The following is a 20,894-nucleotide window of genomic DNA, read 5'->3' as shown; positions in this document are numbered from 1 at the left end:
AAAGCAGCCATGAAGCACAGCTTACCTGGATTAGGCTGTGCTCTTTTATCTTGAAATCCGTCCAGCAGTTACTGCAAAAAACGACTTTGATCGATATGTAAATGTGTCCTGAAGGTGCCCAGAGGGGCGTTTTGTTCCTCTTAGAGAGCCCAGTACCGCCCCTCTTTCAGTGCCCAGCCCGCCTTCCTTGTACTGTCTAACCGCCCCCAGCCTGCCACAGCCTCTCCTCCCTCAGGCCAAACGAACTCTCGCACAGGCACAGCAGGAGACTGAGGGCAGGAGCTTCATCCTAGTCACTGGGCATGCGCCGAACCCAGTGACGTCCGATGCTCGCTCTTCCCTCAGTCAGCAGGGAAGAGCGAGCATCGGACGTCACTGGGCTCGGCGCATGCCCAGTGACGAGGATGAAGCTCCTGCCCTCAGTCTCCTGCTGATCGCACAGGCGCAGCCCTCAGTGGGTACTGCGCCTGTGCGAGACTTCATTCGGCGTGAGGGAGGGGGAGGAGAGGGAGGGGAGGCTGTGGCAGGCTGGGGGCGGCAGTTAGAAAGTACAAGGAAGGCGGGCTGGGCACTGAAAGAGGGGCGGTACTGGGCTCTCTAAGAAGAAAAAAACGCCCCTCTGGGCACCTTCAGGACACATTTACATATCGATCAAAGTCGTTTTTTGCAGTAACTGCTGGACGGATTTCAAGATAAAAGAGCACAGCCTAATCCAGGTAAGCTGTGCTTCATGGCTGCTTTAAAATCGTTTTTTGGCTTAGGGGAGGTGACAGAATCCCTTTAATCCATAAGGATGGCCCACGAATAGTCTGTGCCCATATACGGTAGTCTCCGTGCCTCCTCCATCAGCATGCACTCTGGTAAGATAGGTGCCCCCTTATATATGCTACCGGTGGACTTCGCATAGGTCCTGTGACTGGCACAATTACTGACTGGGACTGGCTTTGGTCATATTACTACAATTTGTCTGTAAATAATAGATTGCTCCTCCTGCCCTATCATATGTTTATTGGTATCTTTTTCTAGTTGCGGATGCAATATTATCCATATACTGGCATCCCTCACCCAAATCCTATTGACCCCCTGATGAACCCGTGAATGGGGGAAACGCGTCAGAGTTTTTTTGCATTATTCAAATCAACGGGTGGATTACGCATTCACTCCCGGGTCCCCTACAATATCGTGACTGTGAGTGTGAATGCGACCCACCCTTAGGCCCTTCTAACAGGGTTGGGTGTCTTTTACATTTTTTTGTAAGCACCTTAACTAGGGAACTGTGGTTATCCACATCCTTTTTTGGTATCCCCCCAGGGTCTTGTGAGGGCAATACTAGCCCAGGTTCGAGGACAGGGAGTCCCCACCATTAGGGGCCGTCCCTGGGCTGAGGAATAGAATAGGGAGAGCAAAGGGCCAGATATCCCACCTCCCTTTTTCCCTGGGTGCTTATTATTGGTCTGTACACTTAAGACCCACACTGATAACTGTCTGTTTAAATTTGGGATGTAAATTCTCAGTTTTTAAACTAACACTAAATCCTAACTGTTATGTGCCAAAATGGCCACCATAAAATTCAGGGAGTGCAGGTTCCACATGCATGCTGGGTGCACTGCTTTTTACAATTTTTGGTGCCATAATGGCCTCCATTAAATCCAGGTATGCAGGTACCAACATCACTCTATACCTCTCCTGGTGCCAAATGGCTTCCAATTAATACAATGAGAGCAGGCTACAGCTTTATTTTGGCACATAACAGGTAGGATTTAGTGTTAGGTTCCCGTCTTACAGAGATCGCCTTGACGTTTGGCAGACGGGCCCAAATAATTTTGCACAAAATGTATTTGCCAAGAATCTAAAATTTGCAAAATAAGCCTAGCATTAGCATTTCTCTAATTATGGCATTACTGTACTTTGTGTTTGCAGAGTGCTGCTGCATTGTGTTTGTTTCTTTGTGCTTCTACTCATGGCAGCGTGCAACTTCACATTGGGATGTGCTGACTGACCCCCCTTTTTTTTGCAGTTGTATTAGGACAGCGGCCATTTTATTTCTCCTAATGACTGCTCCCCTGACACAACGAGCCATTATAACTAATGCAAGGTATTTCGGAATATATTTATAATTAAGTAATATTTAAGTATTTTAATAATTTTCATAATTTCCAGAGAACCCCTCTAAAGAGACCAGTCCTGTACGGAGAATTACTGGAAGTACTTAATGGTATGGAGACTTATTGGCAATGCTCCATGGGAAATGAATATGCAATGAGATATCTCCCAAGAAAGGGAATCATCTCACCAGCGCCACTTATTGGAAGTGACTCCTATGAGTCAAGATCTGACTTTCTGATAAGCCTTGAGATTTGACCGGGGAATATAGCCAGACCCGATATCTATCTGGTTGCTTAGCCATCATCAGTATGGAGTGGGATTCTTTAAGGGGATTCCGCACCCTACCTAAGGCTACTTTCACATCTGTGGCATTGCGATCTGGCCACCCGTTCCGGCAGAAAATGCTTGGAAGCGGCCGCACACAACCTGCAGCGCATACTGCTTTCTGTCTGGCCAATTCTCCGCTGGATTGTGGCCGGGTCTCCGCCAGACCGCATTATAGTTAATGGGGCCAGTGGGCATTCCGGTTGTATCCAGCAGTGCCAGATCGGGAGAATTCTGGCAGGCTATCCTATGCTGGAACAGCCTGCAGGAATTGATGTCTCAAGTGTGAAACTAGCCTAATCTGGGTGAGGCACTTTCAATAGGTGCCGCTGGCGAGATGGTTTGATGGTTCTCTTTCTTGGGAGATGCTGGTCAGACTGAAACCAGTTCATGTCAGAAAGCTAGACTATACACTGCAGTACCTCGCTACCAACACTAGATGGCGCTATATGACATACCAAGTGCCAGCTATAGACCCTTGTATATCCTGTGGTGTAAAGTGTTACAATATAATTACATTTTCATATCTAATTAGATCCTAAAATGTCACCCTATAAAAGTCCACTCCAAGAAGATCACAGATTTAGAAAGTTACATATGACACCAATTTAAATCTATCTAAAGAGAAAACTACTAAAGATATGCAGTTATTACATTATGAGTATAAGTCATGTATCCCTGATCCTGTCTGTAGAACCTCACGTGTGGACTTATAACGCCATGCATAGCGGTGAGTGGGAGCCCTATATTATATCACACCGTAAAATGATGATAGTACATGAAGGGGTGACCATACACAGTGTACATGACTGTGCTGCCCCCTAGTGGATCACAGGGGTTCAGTCACCACTTAGGCTACTTTCACACTGGCGTTTTGGATTTCCGTTTGTGAGATCCGTTCAGGGCTCTCACAAGGGGTCCAAAACGGATCAGTTTTGCCCTAATGCATTCTGAATGGAAAAGGATCCGCTCAGAATACATCAGTTTGGCTCCATTCAGTCTCCGTTCTGCTTTGGAGGCAGACACCAAAACGCTGCCTGCAGCATTTTGGTGTCCGCCTGACAAAGCAGAGCCAAACGGATCCATCCTGGCACACAATGTAAGTCAATGGGGACTTGACTGATTGGCACTATAGAAACGGATCCGTCCTCCATTGACTTTCAATGGTGTTCAAGACGGATCAGTCTTGGCTATGTTAAAGATAATACAAACGGATCAGTTCTGAATGGATGCAGACGGTCGTATTATCTGAACGGATCCGTCTATGACCGATGCGCACAAAACGCGTGTGAAAGTAGCCAACTGAACACCTTTGATCCACTAGGGGGCAGCACAGTCATGTACACTGTGTATGGTCACCCCTTCACGTACTATCAAGGTTTTACGGTGTGATATAATATAGGGCTCCCACTCACCGCTATGCATGGTGTTATAACTAGGGCTACTTTTACACTTACGAAACGTATGCCAACTGAAGGCATTTTAAGACTGATCAGGATCCTGATCCGTCTTACAAATGCACTGCAAGAAAAGGATCCGTCTGTCCATTTGTCATATGGACAAACGGATCAGTTTTGGTTTTTTTTTCACATTTTTACTGGTCTGCGCATGCAGGTATTTTGAATGCCGGATCCGGCATTCAGGCAAGTCTTCAGTTTTTTCCGCCGGAGATAAAACCGTATCATGTTGCGGTTTTATCTTTTGCTCTCCATTCAGAATGCATGGGGATAAAACTGATCAGTTCTTTTCCGGTATAGATCCCCTAGGACCGAACTCTATGCCGGAAAAGAAAAAAACGCAAGTGTGAAAGTACCCTAAGGGTACTTTCACACTAGCAGCAGGACGGAATCCGACAGGCTGTTCACCCTATCGGATCCGTCCTGCCGCTATTTCGCTGTGCCGCCGGACCGCTGCTCTGTCCCCATTGACTATAATAGGGACGGGGCGGAGCTCCGGCGAAGCACGGCAGTGCACGGTGAAAGGCCACCGGACTAAAACTATGACATGTTTGACTTTTTAGTCCGGTGTCCTCTCAACACGCACTGCCGTGCTGCGCCGCAGCTCCGCCCCGTCCCTATTATAGTCAATGGGGACGGAGCAGCGGTCCAGTGGCACGGCAAAATAGCAGCAGGACGGATCCGACAGGGTGAACAGCCTATCGGATCCGTCCTGCCGCAAGTGTGAAAGTACCCTAAGGCTACTTTCACACTGGCGTTTTGGCTTTCCGTTTGTGAGATCCGTCATGGGCTCTCACAAGCGGTCCAAAACGGATCAGTTTTGCCCTAATGCATTCTGAGTGGAAAAGGATCCACTCAGAACGCATCAGTTTGCCTCCGATCAGTCGCCATTCCGCTCTGGAGGCAGATACCAAAACACTACCTGCAGCGTTTTGCTGTCTACTTGACGAAACTGAGCCAAACGGATCCGTCCTGTCACAGACTGTAAGTCAATGGGGACAGATCCGTTTTCTCTGACACAATCTGGCACAATAGAAAACGGATCCGTCTCCCATTGACTTTCAATGGAGTTCATGACGGATCCGTCTTGGCTATGTTACAGATAATACAACCGGATCCATTCATGATGGATGCATGCGGTTGTATTATCGTAACGGATCAGTTTTTGCAGATCCATGACGGATCCGCCGAAAACTGCGAGTGTGAAAGTAGCCTAAGTTTACACGTGAGGTTCTACAGATAGAATCAGAGATACATGACTTGTATGTAATAAAGGGGTTGTGCAGGCGGTATGTACTGATGTGGTAAACCAATGGCGGTTTTTATTGAGACGTCACATGGCCCATTACCGCTATATCGTAGTCCTAAATAGGTTTACACTCCAGTGTGATTTCTTCTTGTCACAGGCCGAAGCAAACTGAATGTGGGAGGAATGATCCCCATCACAGGGGCTCCACTCTCATTCACTTCTACGGATTATCGGCAGCACATTCCGGACTACACAGGGAGATGTGCTGCCGATAATCAGCCATTTTTCATCCTGTACAAAGATGCCCATCAGTTTGCCAGCTCTTCGGCTGATCGGATGATTGATTATACGGGATTATTATTAAGAACAAACATCCCTATGAGCGCTCATTCACAATAATGGGCCACAAATTGTGCAGTCTACGGGCTCATGCACACATATTTTTTGTCCGTGTCCATTCCGTTTTTTTGCGGACTGTATGCAGAACCATTCATTTCAATGGGGCCGCAAAAAAATGGAAATTACTCAGTTTCCATATGTTCACAAGTCCGTTTCGTAAAAAAATAGAACATGTCCTATTCTGGTCCGTTTTGTGGACAAGGACAGGCATTGTTACAATGGATCTGCAAAAAAAACGGATGCAATACACCGATGTCATCCGTATTTTTTGCGGACCGTAAAATATATGCGATCATGTGCATGAGCCCTACGGATCTTTTCACACGCGGCTTATTTTGTGGCAGAAAATTCCGCGACTGAAAATCTGTTCCGTTCACCATGTGCTTGCTGCCCTATTCCAATGAATGGAACTGATTTTCAGTCGCGGAATTGCCTGCCACAAAGTCTGCCGTGTGTGAAGGTGCCCTAGTAGGGTCCTGGAATAATTGTCTCATCGGTTGGAACAATTATACGACTTGGAAATGTTCCTGATTAATGGGATGATACCATTTTACACATTTCTAGCATGTCCACGGAATAGAATATGCCAAAAATGCCACATGGGTGAAGCAAGTCCCACTTTAGTAGAACAGGGACCTATATCCATAGACTCCTCAGTCTTAGGCCTCATGCACACGACTGTTGTTTTATTCCGTGTCCGTTGTTCCGTTTTTCGTGATTTTCTGCGGACCCATTCACTTTCAATGGGTCCGTTGAAAACTCGGCTAATGCACCGTTTGCCATCCGCGTCCGTGATCTGTGGTTCCAGTCCGTCAAAAAAATATAACCTGCCCTTTTTTTTTCACGGAAAACGGTTCGCAGACCCTGTCAAGTCAATGGGTCCGTGGAAAAACACGGAGGCACACAAGATTGTCATCCGCTTCCGCGCGTTAGCATCCGTATTTTTCCTATCATTTGCATGGCAAACTTGACTTAGATTTTTTTTTACTTTCCTTCATGTCTGGAGGTCCTCCAAAAATAAAGGAAGACACACGGAAACAGAAACGGAAATGGATCATGAAACAACGGAACCCCATTTTGCGGAGCGGAACACAACAACGGTCGTGTTAATGAGGCCTAAGGCCTCATGTTTTTCTCGGCCTCCGTTCCTTTTTTTTGCGGATAGGATGGGGAGCCATTAATTTCAATGGGTCAGCAAAAAAATGCTGATAGTTTATCCATTTGTGTTCCGCGTCCGTTGTCCGTGTTTCCCTTCAGCAAAAAAAAATAGCGCATGTCCTACTTTTTTCACATTTGCGGACAAGGGTAGGAATTTATTACAAGGGATCTGTGGAAAAAAAACGCAAAAAACAACTTTCGTGTGCATGAGGCCTAATCTCCATAGAAATTGATGTGCATGTCTGTGATGTGTGAGGCTTTTTTTGGATGTTTTATCGGAATTTGTATGGTCATCAAGAAACATTGCAGTTACAGCAGTATCCAGCAGAGGAAGCATTTGTACAGTAAGAGAAGGGAGCGGCTCATGAGACTACTCCATGCAGGTCATGAAGTAAGCAGATAATGAGAAACCTAAGACCCCCAGCTGGTAGATCTGCAGGTAACGGCTTATTAATACGAACGCGTTTGCCCCGCGCCCGAACTGTGAGCCGCAAACAGCCATGGGTCCGCAATTCACAAGATACTGAGCGGAGGCATGGAGCGAAGAACCCACAGAAACACTATGAAGCGCTTCTGTGGGATTTTGGTCCGTGCCTCCGCACCGCAAAAAAATAGATATCCTAGAACACGTTTGTGTGCGTGAGCCCTTAGTAACATTTTGATGGGTTAAAATGAAGCCTAAGGGCTCCTGCCAACGAACATGGTTGTCCCATGTCTGTGCTGTGGACTGTAGATTGCGGTCCACAATGCACGGGCACCGTCTGCGCACAATGCCATTTGCGGATGCGGACCCATTCAAGTGATACGCCAGAAACGGTCCACACCGCAAAAAATAGGACATGTTCTATTTTTTTTGCAGTGTGGAGGCACGGACCGAAATCCCACAAAAGCACCACTTGGGGGCGCCTTCAAGTCAATGGCTGTATGCGGGCATGGGGCACACATGTGTATGAGCCCGAAGGCCTTGTCCACATTTCCGTGTCATTTTCAAGTCTATAAAAAAAAAAGAGTCCTTGTTTCATTCGTGAAGATGTCCGTGAAGGATCCGTGTTTGGTCCGCGTGTCCGTTTTTTTACCCTCCGTGTGTCATCCGTAATCCACGGCCATTGCTTAGCTGAACATTAATTTCCAGAACATCTCCTATCAGTCTTCTGTGAAAAATGGATTCAGCACAGATGCCATCTGTGTTGTGTGTGCGATTCTCATGGACCCTAGACTTCTGTGGGCGTGCTTGGTCTGCCTCACGGACCCAAGTAGTAGATGTCCCTGTGATTTTTTACTGACGCACAGTCAGTATAAAATACTGATGTGTGAACAGGCACATTCAATTCAATGGGTACATGTTCTGTCCGCAGAAAATGCATACAGCACTCGTCAGTGAAAAACGGAAATGTGGACGAGGCCTAAGGGCTTGTTCACACGACCGTGCTGTGTTTTGCAGGCCGCAAATTGCGGATCCGCAAAACATAGATGCCACTGTGTGCCTTCCGCAGTTTGCGGAACGGAACAGGAGGCCCATTATAGAGATGCCTATTCTTGTCCGCAAAACGGACAAGAATAGGACATGTCTCATAATTTTTGCGGGGTCACGGAACGGAGCAACGGATGCGGACAGCACATGGAGTGCTGTCTGCATCTTTTGCGGACACATTGAAATGAATGGTTCAGTATATAGAATGCAAAATATGGCCCGTATACGGAACGCAAAAAACGTTCGCATGAACGAGCCCTAATACAAGTAAATTACAGATTTTTTTTTTCTGTAAGTTTTACCTTGAAGGCCATAGCCTCTTACACAATTATTTTTTTATTGCTTCAGTGAAAAATGAAGCAACTTAGCAAATGGTCTTTACTAAAAATCTACAGTTGTGCCTGCAGCTCCTATGCAGACCTACGTGTTTCTATGGTAATAGCATACTTAGCACATTTAAAAATCCCAAATTGAGACATTTAAAGGGTTTTTCCAAATTTAAGAAAACAGAGAAAGGCACAAGAGGTGTTAAAACAATTAAATAAGTTATATGTACGGGTTCAAAGCCCCACGCCGCTGCTCAATTTCTCCCCACCACTGCAGCCATGACATCATGTTCTTGCCTGCAGTGTGACAACCCATACATGCATGTGATTACTGCAGCCAGTCACCGGTGTACGCTATGGGACCGCTGAGACCAGTGAATGGCTGCTACAGTCACATGCGGTCACGTCACCACAGCGTCATGTAAACAGGGTCCGACCAAAATGGGCGGAAGCGCTGGAGTGGAGGAGGTTCGAACCAGTGAATATAACTTTAACCTACCTCTTACCATTGTTTTAAAATTTGACAACCTTTTTAAGCCCCAGCCTGGGAATACCTCCAAACCAACCAAGAATTGCTAGTTTCAAAGATTTTCCTGGAAAAATTTGGACCTTTAGCAAGTATGTAACAGGCAACAAACCAACCCTTTGTATTCTTATTCTGCAGTCACACTCCCTTCCATCCGAGCAGTCTCAGACTGGGGTTCCTTGGGCCCACCAGAGGAAATAATTATCGGGGCCCAACCCCTATATCATGAATAAAGTCTATCAGGTTTAGAATCAAAGGAATAGACTCTATGGCAAGTGAATTACTCCAAGGCAGCTCCAAATGGGATTTTTCTCATGGACTTTTGGGGCCCACTATGGCTTCAGAGACTGGTCCTACCGGAGGATCCTCTGGTACTCTAGTGGCCCAATCTGACCTGTTAAAATGCTTTCATCCGGTCAGTAAAATTTAAATGGTAACTCTTTAACAGTACTATAAGGTTTAAAGGGGTTCTCCGGGAATTATGAAAATACTTAAATATTACTTTATTATAAATATATTCCCATATACCTTTTTATTAGTTATAATGGCTTGTTTTGTCTGGGGAGCAATCATCGGGGAAAATAAAATGGCCGCCGTCCTATTAGTGCAAACAAAACCTGTCGTAATCACACAGGAGGACAAGTCACTTCACAACAGCTAAAGCTGCCTCATCCTCCTCTGCTCTTCTTGTCAGGGATTATGATCCTGAATACAGTTTAATATGATCTTCAGCTGAATCTCTGTAGAAATGGAGTTCATGAGGAGACATGAAGTACAGAGAAGTTGGACAGGACAGACTGTGGTAATGTGGAGCTGTGGTGATGGAGACTGCATACAAGTGCTGCTGCTCATTACCCCCACCTCCTCCCTGTACTTCATGTCTCCTCATGAACTCCAAAGTAACTTGTCCTGTTGTGTGATTAGGACAGGTTCTGTGTGTACTAATAGGACGGGGGCCATTTTATTTCCCCTGATGATTGCCCCCTAGATAAAACAAGCCAGTATAACTAATTAAATGTATTTGGGAATATACTTATAATAAAGTAATACTTAAGTACTGTCATTTTCTTAATTCCCGGAAAACCCCTTTAAGAAGTGCTGCTAGTCCCAAAAGAGAGGTCCAGTCTCTCAAACAGTCAAGTATATACCAAGGGTCTGCGCTGCTTCACACAACTAGAGAATAAGTCACAAATATGATGAATAAAAACACCTCAGATTTGAGATATTCCTCCACAATGTTCACCGCTTCATCTGTGTTGCAGTCAAAGACTTCCTTTTCTGGCTTGAGCCACCAAAATCCCTAGTTGAGCAAAAGAAAAGCAGCCACCCAAGATGGTGAAGCACTGCAAAAGATCGTGAACTCACAAAGTTTTACTTTAAAACATGCACATTAATAAAACTATAACTCTAATTTCACAATTTCTTCATTCGGGGCAACAACTACCTCCGAGGTCTTTAAATATCTATCACATACATATAAATTAATATAAAGACCTCACCTGGAAGAGGTGGTTGTTGCCACGGATGAAGCAGGTGTGAAAATCAAGTCGGAGTGTACGCTGAAAAAGGCGGTTTTATTGTTGTGGATGTTTTAGACTACTTCTCTGAATGTAATAAATTCAGTATCTTGGGTGGCTCCTTTCTTTTTTCTCGACTAGGAATTTTGGTGGTGCAAGCCTGAGAAGGAAGTCTGAATATCTTTGACTATGGTGATGATTGTGGTTGGCGTGGGCGTTTTATTTTCTTTTATTATTTTAGAATTTTAAAAAAAACTATTTCTGGCACATAATATGTCCCCCTAAAGGTCATTAAAAGACCACTGGGGGACACTGACACTATTTTACATTTTTTTTCATCCAAAGCCCCAGTTTCAGTGGAAAACAGACCGCTGTGGGGGCATTCCACAAGTGTATAGCTGATCAGGGACTGCTAAGACCCTGCCGCTCTCCTATGCTTGAGACAGAAGCGGTAGTTAAACTTTTGTCTTCTCGTTTGGGCCCCTGGCTCTCAGACCAGACCTGTTACTTCTAGATTGCAGGAGCAGGAACTTTAATCCTATGTACGGTGCTTGGTTCTAAGAGGGTTAAAGCCACTTTTGTCTTTGGATCAAAAACTTTAGCTTTTTTCCAAAGAAAAATTGCTTTGTGTAAAATCAGCCTTAAAGGGGTTGTCCTAAGGGAAGCATATAACGTCATTAGCTGCAGCGGCTTAAACGACCCCCGTCCATGCTGGAAGTTTACATTTGGGGACTGAAGCACAGTTAAGACAGTACTGGACCCACAGAGCCAGAACTGAGCCTCGGAGAGCAGGTAAGTATCTTTTCCTTGACAAGGCCCACTGAGGGAAGGGGTACATTTAAAAAACTATCTGAAGTTGGACATGGGTGGTTTCACACGTTGCTTTTTCTGGCCTTTTAGCGTTAATTAGGGCTTATGCACACAAACGTGTGTGGCCCATGCTGTGGACTGCAAATACCGGTCCGCAATGCACGAGCACTGGTCTTGTGCCCACCGTTGGTGGATGCGGACCCATTCACTTGAAATGGTTTGAAATCCACAACATTCAGTCCACACTGCAAAAAAAAGGACATGTTTTATTTTTTGCAATGCCGAGGCACGGATCAAAATCCCACAGAAGCGCTCCGTAGTGCTTCTTTGGGTTTCTACTCCATGACTCCGCACCTTGCGGATTGCAGAGCACACATGGTCGGTGCCCATATATCATGGACCCGATGTTTGCGGCCCACAATATGGGCATTGGCCGCACGCGTTCATGTGAATGAGCCCTTACTAGGACATTTTTTTAAACTATTTTTGCTGTTGTTGAGGATTTCAGTGCATTTCGACAACTAATATAACTGTTGCATTGGTTTAAATAGGAATCCACATCGTTATTCATGCAGCACAGATTTATCCACCTGCAGATTTGAAATAGAGATATAATTAGGTCAATTCTTGGTGTGGTTGGTGGCACATGCAAAATGGGCATTTAAATTCTTGCAGCGATTTTCATGTGGAAATTGCGGTGGGTAGCCCGCAACGATTTAGCCCTATCTGTTGGTGGGTCTGAGACAGCGCAGGACTGGAGAAGAAATCTGAAAGTCAGCTGATTCCATTGCAAATAAATGGCACATTTTTCCAGCGGGTATTTCAGCCCCATAAACCTTGTATGGGTGAATTAAATTTATATGTTCCAGGCAAAGGGTGAGGTATGAAACCCTGTAATGTTAAGCCTTGTTCACATCTCAGTCAAGCACATCTGGCAGTTGCCTGTTGACCGGACAAAAAAGTGTTGCATGCAATGGTTTTTGTCCGCAATGGTTATGCCAGAAAGTGTCCTGATCACTGACGGACCTCAGTACAGTCAATGGAGATCCAGCGGTGAACTAGAGAATCCGGCAATTCCAGATCCGGCGAAATCCAGCAGGCTGTTCTCTGCCAGATCTGCTTGACGAAGATGTGACAAGACCTTAATTTTCAGATATCAGTGACATGACCTTCATACTTAGCCTAAAACATGCTAGATATTCGACAGAATGGCTGCATTTCATACTTTGCCCGTTACCCATGAAGCAGACATGGCACTGCAGCTGACACCCATTACTCTGCATGTGACTCATATAATGTAAATTGTCAGCTGCCATCCCGATATATCTTCCCGTCATATAACACTTAGGCTTTGAATGATTTGGATATCGTCTTGTGCCGTCCGCAGTCGTTATAGACACTTTAGGAGCGTCTCCATTTACCCAACCTGCTCAGTTACTGCCCGGCCAATAACTTATATTATATACTATTTTGAGTGCGTGTAACATACTTCGCTGGTCAGTCCATAGGTTTATAATATAAGAGACTTAAGAAGATCCCTAGTCTTCTTATTCCGACCTATAAATGGGAGAAGGAGCAGACACCTGTTCCCCCATCACCAGCTGTCCTTCACTAGGAATAGAAGTGACAGACATAAGAAGCATGCCCCCCCCCATCACCCCTAATCCGTGCTACAACATCAAAGCACTAAGCAGATGGCACTATTTCATTGCAAGGCTATCAGGTTGCTTTCACAATCTACATGGAGATAGAAGAAGATTTATTGTTGGAGCCCAAGTTTTCAATGTGATGGTCTACTCCATGTGTCCCAACCGTAGGTTCTTCAGAAATCTAAAGAGTCTCTTGAGATGCTTCACTGAAAGAGTTAAAGGTGTGCTCGAAGAGAGAGTGATATAATTATAGGGCATCTTTAGGGGGTTTCATGCATTTCCTTCATGTGGTCCGTACCGCTCCCTGCTCCTGTAATTGTCCATCCGCAGTGGTTTCTCTATGTGTGGTCCTACGTTTAGGTGCATGTAAATAGTCACTTGTCAAGGGCTCAGTCTTTGGAAAATGGGAAAACATCTCCATTTCTGTCCTAAGGCTGGGTGTGCCCGTGGGACAGTGTGTCCTACTATGTGACCAAAAATGAAGAGTGGTGACTACAGTGTGAAGTTGATGTGGTTAATGTCGTTACAGTGGGAAGAATATGTTCTGTTCCCATCCAAGGAAAATATGTGTCAATGGCCGACATGCTGATATTACTTGGTAGCACATGCTTTTGGCTGGTGCTAAAATCTAAATGTGCATACCAAACTTTAAGCTGGTCATACATAATATATAAATGTAGTAATTATGATTATGTAATGTGGATGAGGTCTTTTGCTGTCCCCAAAAATCTGCCTTCAGGGGGGAGTCAGGAGGTCCCAATACACATTACATATTTAGTGCCTACTTGTGGCATAGACATAGCTGTGGTTCATCAGATTCAAATGCTGTTTTTCTTGTTGATCCAAGACTCCAGTTCTGAGTTTTGATACTTTTATGCAAATTAGACATTTGGTGCAACGAGGGCATCGCCATTGCTCTTTTGCACCCAAGTACTGCTCCTTTCTGTGCCCAGGCCCTCCCTGGCTGCTTTTTTCCACTGCCTGGCCCTGTCAATCAAAGCAACGAGGGAGAGGCTGGCCACAGAAAGGAGCGGAGCTTAGATGCAACAAGAGCAATGGTAATGCCCTCATTGCACCAAAAGCCTAATTTGCATATAAAGGAAAAGTATCATAACTCGGGAATGGGGTCTCGGATCAACATTAGAAAAACAGTGTTTTAATCTGGTGAACCACAGCTATATGTCTATGCAAACAATTGGTCACTGGTGACAGATCCCCTTTATAATAGGTGCCAATCTGTTCTCCAACAAGAAGGGGAATGTCCTTCCTGACGCCAAAGAGGCAATCAGACTAAATTATTGGATCTACCGCCCACATTAGGGTAGATTCACACAAGGCAGATTTATTGCAAAATTTCTGCTACTGAAAATCATTTCCATTCATCTGAATTTGGTTGTTTTGGCAGCAAGCGCGTGGGTTCCAACTTCCTGCAGACCACGTTCAGATCAACGGGACAGGCACAGATATTTCTGCCACAAATCTGCCAAGTGTGAATTCACCCTCCAAGTCGTACAGAGCCGTAATGCACTAGGGGTTTTTACTGTTCCTCTGTATGCCTCCAATTCCATATGGAGTATGAAAGAAAGTAAAATTGTGGCATGCTCCACCATACTTCATACTACTCAGATACTCTTCTCTAGAAACATCACTACGAGGAAAGAACATCTGTGTAATATGGCACCAAACGGACACGGAGACACAGTACAGAGCTGCAGGGACCACCTTAGAGGATCTTAAAATGTGTGGGGTATTAGCATGCAAGCCTGGATAAGGGCTGATGTGGATGACTGTAATTCTGCACTGATTGTAATAATGGGCCTATTGGTACTGCATCTGTAAAAGTAGGATAAATACATTCTAATCTCAAATAATAAAACATATTTAAAATGAAATAAAATAATAATGTTTATCATTATTCTTAGGTTCTTTTCAGGTTTTCATTAGGAGAATGTTCTGACAAGATCCTCCAGCACATGCCATCGCCACTCAATGGCCTCCATCCCCCATGGGCACCCCTGATAAAACATATATGGCACGGTATACAGTTCTTTACTGGATGCCTCCATGTGGAATAGAGCAGTCTGCTGTACTATTCCATGCAGTAAAAAAAAAAAAAAAGAACTTCTTTTGGCCTCCGTTGGTACGATTTGGGCCTATGGGTTGCCTATGTGCCAGGAGCTTTTCCAGGGCATACAGTTAACTTACACTGCAGGCACAGTGTGAAAAGACCCTTATTGTTAGAGCTTCTATTGCAGCATTGATGCACAAAGCTCCCACACACATTCTAGGTCATTGTGTCCACTAGCTTCCAAAAAATGTGTCCCAGTCTGTGCATGAGATAAGTAGATTTTTCAACATGTAGTAGTGGTATGACGTAGTAGTTAGTGACAGTAAATGATTTTGAACATTGATGGGATAGTCCTAATTCTATCCTTCAAGAAAGAAGAGTATTCAGAACATATAACCTGAAGCAAAAAAAAAACATAAAAGAAAAAGCAAACAATAAAACTATAGAGCATCTCTATAGTAATGATGGGTATATTTGCCTTTCCTATCTTCCTATCCTTGGATCATTTTTGGTTTTGCTAAAAGCCATGCTGAAGATGTATCTCCTCGAGGTGACTCCTCACTTTTTAGAAGTGTATTTGTCTTAGTACTGGAAGTAATGTGTCACTGCGGTGGACGAGGTCCAGGAGTAGGTGGTTGAGGCCAGGAGGGGCTGTAAAATGCAGCTGTGCTTCTTGGAAAGGGTGCAAATGTCTGAGTGGTAAACGATCCCTCCTAGAACCTTCACACGGAACCATCAGCTTCTCACAGCACGTTCACATGTATCTCTCTTACCATCTGATTGAACCTTCACCCATACACCCACTCACCGTTAATCCCACCTATGAATGATAGATACCAACCTCATCGACAGTGACCCATCAAGCAGGTCACAACGTCAGCCTCCTTTCTGCCTAGTTCAGTCATACACGTTTGTCGTGGGTTTTTTTTCCTACAAGAATAGACAGTAAGGTTCCCAGAGATGGAAAAACGATAAAGCTCCCCAAAGGACAACCTTCTCCCCTCCCTGGGATACTTTACTGTTCTTCCTACAAATAAAAAGACCATGTCTGAACCAGGCCTTATAGGGCATGATGTCTGTGCACCATGTTATAGGTGATGCTGGAGACTCATATTTTATCCAGATTTCATGAGTGAACATAATAGAAGTGAATGGACACCTCCCCATACACTGTAGCTTGCAAATGGAGCTTTGTTCTCGAGATAGACGATTGTCCCAGAGGTGGGACCTGCATCTATAGGACATTCATAGCATATCCCGTGGATACAGCTGTATTGTTGGCCTATGTTACATCTGTACATTTTTTGACAATGGTTCATTGATGAGATGTAGAGCTTTGTGAATATGCTGAGTTTACACATGGTGGATGTGGACCTGAAAGACCTAGTTAGTACCAGATTTATCAAGTCCAACCTCTAATCCTACTGTGTTGGTCTAGACCAGTGATGGCTAACCTCCATCACTCCAACTGTGGTAAAACTACGACTCCCAGCATGCTCCATTCATTTGTATGAAGTTCTGAGACCAGACAAGTAAGTGTACATCTTGAGAGTTGTAGTTTTACCACAGCTGGGGTGCTGGAGGTTAGCCATCACAGAGCTAGACAAAGCGTCTATGAGGTAGAAGCCAATTGCCCTATATTACAGGAAAAACACCTTCCCAAATAAATCTCTGATCATCGCCTCTTCTCCAGAAATGACCATAACTTGCCTATTTTTAAGGCCCTTCTTCAACTTGATTATTGAATCAACCATCGAAACTTCCTCTGGCAGAGATCTCCATAGTCTTACTGCTCTTACAGTAAAGAATCCTGTCTATGATCACACAGCCTGACTGGATTAGGCTGGTAATTGTAGTTCCACACACAGCCCCGTACACATTAGTGTATTGTCATCCAAACTCGCCATTTTCAGCAGGACTGGACGACAGTCTAACTTATATGGGGAGCTCCCGACTTTTTACTGACAGATGTTGTCGGGGGAGAGAAGTATTGGGTGAAATTAATTTTTTCATCCAATCCCTTTGTTCTCCTGGGAAATCAGCTGTCGTCAGTAGGATCTGGCAACAGCTTTCTCCTCTCCCATATTGACGGCACACTCAGCCAAAGTGAACATGTCTGTGTATAGGGAATCGGGAGATATCGGTGTCAGCCAACAGCTACTGAAGGTGTGTGGGCACCTCAAGTCCCACAGTATGGCACTGTATGATGAAGATGTTCTTCTACAGAAGCAAAGCTTTTATACAGGGATCAGCAACCTCCGGCACTCCAGCTGTGGTGAAACTACGACTCCCAGAATGCACACTTATCTAGCTGTTTTCAGAACTCTCATAGAAGTGAATAGAGCATGCTGGGAGTTGTAGTTTCACCACATCTGGAGTGCTGAAGGTTGCTGACCCCTGATCTAGAGGATGGTACATAATTCCACGGACAGAATCTTTTTTTGGTCTTTGGATACATTAGAGGCCCCATAGACCTCTATAGGTGCCATGTTACTGCTCTGTGCAAAGCCGCACATCCATGTGCATGAGCCCTTACTAAGGGCTCACGCACATGGAAATATTTTTTGTCCGTGTCCGTATGCGGAACCATTCATTTCAATGGGGCAGCAAAAAATAAATAAATGACTGTATGCATTCCGTTTCCGTCCATTCTGCAAAAAAATAGAACATGTCCTGTTGTTGTCTGTTTTGCAGACAAGGACAGGCATTGTTACAATGGATCTGCAAAAAAAAAAAACGGATGTAAGACGGAAATCACACAGATGTCATCGTTAACCTATGTAAATCCTCCTAGACCCAAATTCTGTAGTGCTAGATAAAAAATGGCTTTATCAGCCCCCCTCCATCAGTGATGACCACAATGATATCCCCCATACCCTGCCACAAGCTGAACGTGTCTACCACATAGTTTTCACCTCATATCAGACAACCTTTCGCTCCCCAGTCCTGATCTCTGCTCATTAAGGCTTCTTCACATTGGCGTGTGCGCCCCATGGTCGTGCTGCGGCCCGCAAAATGCGGGCCACAATGCACGACCGCAGTTCGTGGGGCAGCCACAGCGGATCGTGGACCCATTCACTTGAATGGGTCCGTGATCCGGCCGTTCCGCAAAAAGATAGGACATGTTCTATCTTTTAGTGGAACGAAGTACGGGACGAAACCCTACGGAAGCACTCCGTAGTGCTTCCGTAGGGTTCCGTTCCGCACCATTCCGCATCTCGGGATTTGCGGACCCATTCAAGTGAATGGGTCCGCATCTGTGATGCGGAATACCCACGGAACGGTGCCCGTGTATTGCGGATCCGCAAATGCGGTCCGCAATACGGCAAGAGGCCTAACACGGCTTTCTAATCACTGGTCAACCCTAACTGACCACGTCTGACCCCAATGCCTCCGCCTTCACCCACTATATCTATAAGGACAGGTGGCTAGCTAGCAGTATATATAGAATATCTGTGCAGTGCTATATCCATATCCAGCAGCTGATCCCCCGCCACGCCTATCTTTTCTACATGCACCATGGGGGAGATTTATCAAAACTGGTGTAAAGTAAAACTTGCTTAGTTGCCCATAGCAACCAATCAGATTCCACCTTTCATTTTCCAAGAGAACTGTGAAAAATGAAAGGTGAAATCTGATTGGTTGCTATGGGCAACTAAGCCAGTTCTACTTTACACCAGTTTGCTAAATCTCCCCCTTTGTATGTAATGCAGCCTCAGCACCACACCTTCCGCAAAAATCCACTGTTCACTCCTATACGCACACTGAACATTACCACAGCCCCTCTATTACTCCTCTCTACCTATACATGTGGTCCACACAGGCTGCACCATCCATAATCAGTACGTCTCATGTTACTCTCAGCTCCAGGTGCGGCAAGGATAAACTGATATGTAGCAGAGCTGAATTTGTCATTTGGCCCAATGTGGGTTATATACTGTTTATCATAGGACCCCGAGCAAACCCCTGTTAAGCTTCCTTCAGGTGCGGCAAGGATAAACTGATATGTAGCAGAGCTGAGTTTGTCATTTGGCCCAATGTGGGTTATCTACTGTTTTCCATAGGACCCCGGGCAAACCCCCCTTAAGCTTCCTTCACACATACGGTAAATTTGGTTTGATGTTTTTTTTTTTCATGTTATATGCATTTTTATGGGGGTATTTTGAGTTTTGTGGCATTTTTTTAGTACATGCATTTTTGTGCCACGCCTCTTTAAAAAAGAAAGTATGTACCCGCCCCCCCGGTCTGGTGTCACTTCCTCTGTTGATTTCTATAAAAATATACCGTAAAAACACAATAAAAAATACAGCATACATCGACATATTTTTCAAGCAGGGGCAGAAAATTAACATCACAAAAACACATAATCAGACCCCAAAAAACGCCCTCAAGTGAAGAAAAACATCACTACGAAAAGCATGTTCGTCCTGTATTTCACAATTCGTTTAGGCTACATGCACACGACCGTCTGTGTTTTGCGGTCCGCAAATTGCGGATCCGCAAAAAAAAATGGATGACATCCGTACGCCATCCGTTTTTTTTTCCGGATCCATTGTAACAATGCCTAAAACGGACAAGAATAGGACATGTTCTATTTTTTTTTTTTTTTGCGGGGCTATGGAACGGACATACTGATGCGGACAGCACATGGTGTGCTGTCCGCATTTTCTGCGGACCCATTGAAATGAATGGGTCTGCATCCTATACGCAAAAAAAACTAACGGAACGGACACGGAAACAAACAACGGTCGTGTGCATGTAGCTTTAGACTTACAGCTAACATCTGGAGGTGGTGTTTTTTTTTTTTTTTGCATAAAAAAAAGACTGCAAAAATTCACAAAAAACACAAAAAACTGTGAGGAAACAGCCCAAGCACTAGAGAGTTAAAGGGCAAACTCAGCTTTGCTACATCTCCACTTTCAAAAAGCGGAACTGACTGAATACAGGCTCATTTTGGAGTATCAGAATGAAATATTTTGGGATATTTTTTTTCCAGAGACATCCTGACACCGAATCCTTCTATAATCAATATCCACGGCGGCATTAGTCAGAAAATAATTTGCATCTGAGACACACTTGCTCTTCTTTGAAACGTCAGTTGGATGGAAAATCACCAGTGAACGCGTTTCCCCGTAGGAATGTCCGTAACGTGGGAGAACAGTCTACGGTCCTCATAATTATGGGATATATATATTGTATATGTGTATGTATTATAGATACAGTAGGGGCGTGACCCTGCATACCGGCTGGCTCTTGTTTTCCATCTTTCACGCTCAGGGACAGCGCAAACTTTCTTGATGACGAGAGTTATTTCGGCGATGACTAATGACTGAGTCCATGTGCCCCATACATTACTGTGGACACCGCGACACTTCCGTCAATCACCCCCCACCGCTCCAGTATTCATTTCACACAGGTATAATCCAAATGGTCTCAGCTGACTTACCATCTTGGTGGGTGACCCCAATGCCTGCGGGGAGAAGGGACAGGTTGGAGGATGTGTCTGCTAGCTCCTCGGGACAGGACACCCAAAAGCTTCTTCTTTAAAGACTTGCCTGTAATTTGTACTGTGCCTATTTACACACCTGCTCCCACTTCGCCCCTGATTGGACGCCGCTAACAACGACAGCCCCCCACTTCCAATCCTATGCCAGCTGATTGGAGGGACGGGCATTTGACCAAATTTAGCCTGGGTTCTAAGGAGGGGGGCCAACACATAAAAATAAAGGACCAGGTAAAGAGGGAGGGGTCAGTGACAACTATGAACACATGGCACTGTAAATAGTTAAAGGGAATTTCCAGGACTTGCTATCCCCCTCCTTCCCCTTCTCTCT

At 44.9% G+C, this 20,894-nt stretch overlaps 1 protein-coding gene across 1 annotated transcript in view; it reads right to left on the bottom strand.

The window, feature by feature from the left end:
• TNNC2 (troponin C2, fast skeletal type) overlaps positions 1–20,585 on the bottom strand; it is a 30,221-nt gene extending 9,636 nt beyond the window's left edge. The window contains exon 1 of the mRNA XM_044297749.1: positions 20,507–20,585. Within this exon, the coding sequence (XP_044153684.1) occupies positions 20,507–20,509 (3 nt within the window). The 5' untranslated portion in view covers positions 20,510–20,585. The remainder of the gene's footprint in view (positions 1–20,506) is intronic.
• Positions 20,586–20,894: the final 309 nt, after the last annotated feature.

Source organism: Bufo gargarizans, chromosome 6, assembly GCF_014858855.1.
Source record: "Bufo gargarizans isolate SCDJY-AF-19 chromosome 6, ASM1485885v1, whole genome shotgun sequence".
NCBI lineage: Eukaryota > Metazoa > Chordata > Amphibia > Anura > Bufonidae > Bufo > Bufo gargarizans.
Note: the sequence above shows the minus strand (reverse complement) of the source record. Positions and strands in the feature narration are given on the sequence as shown.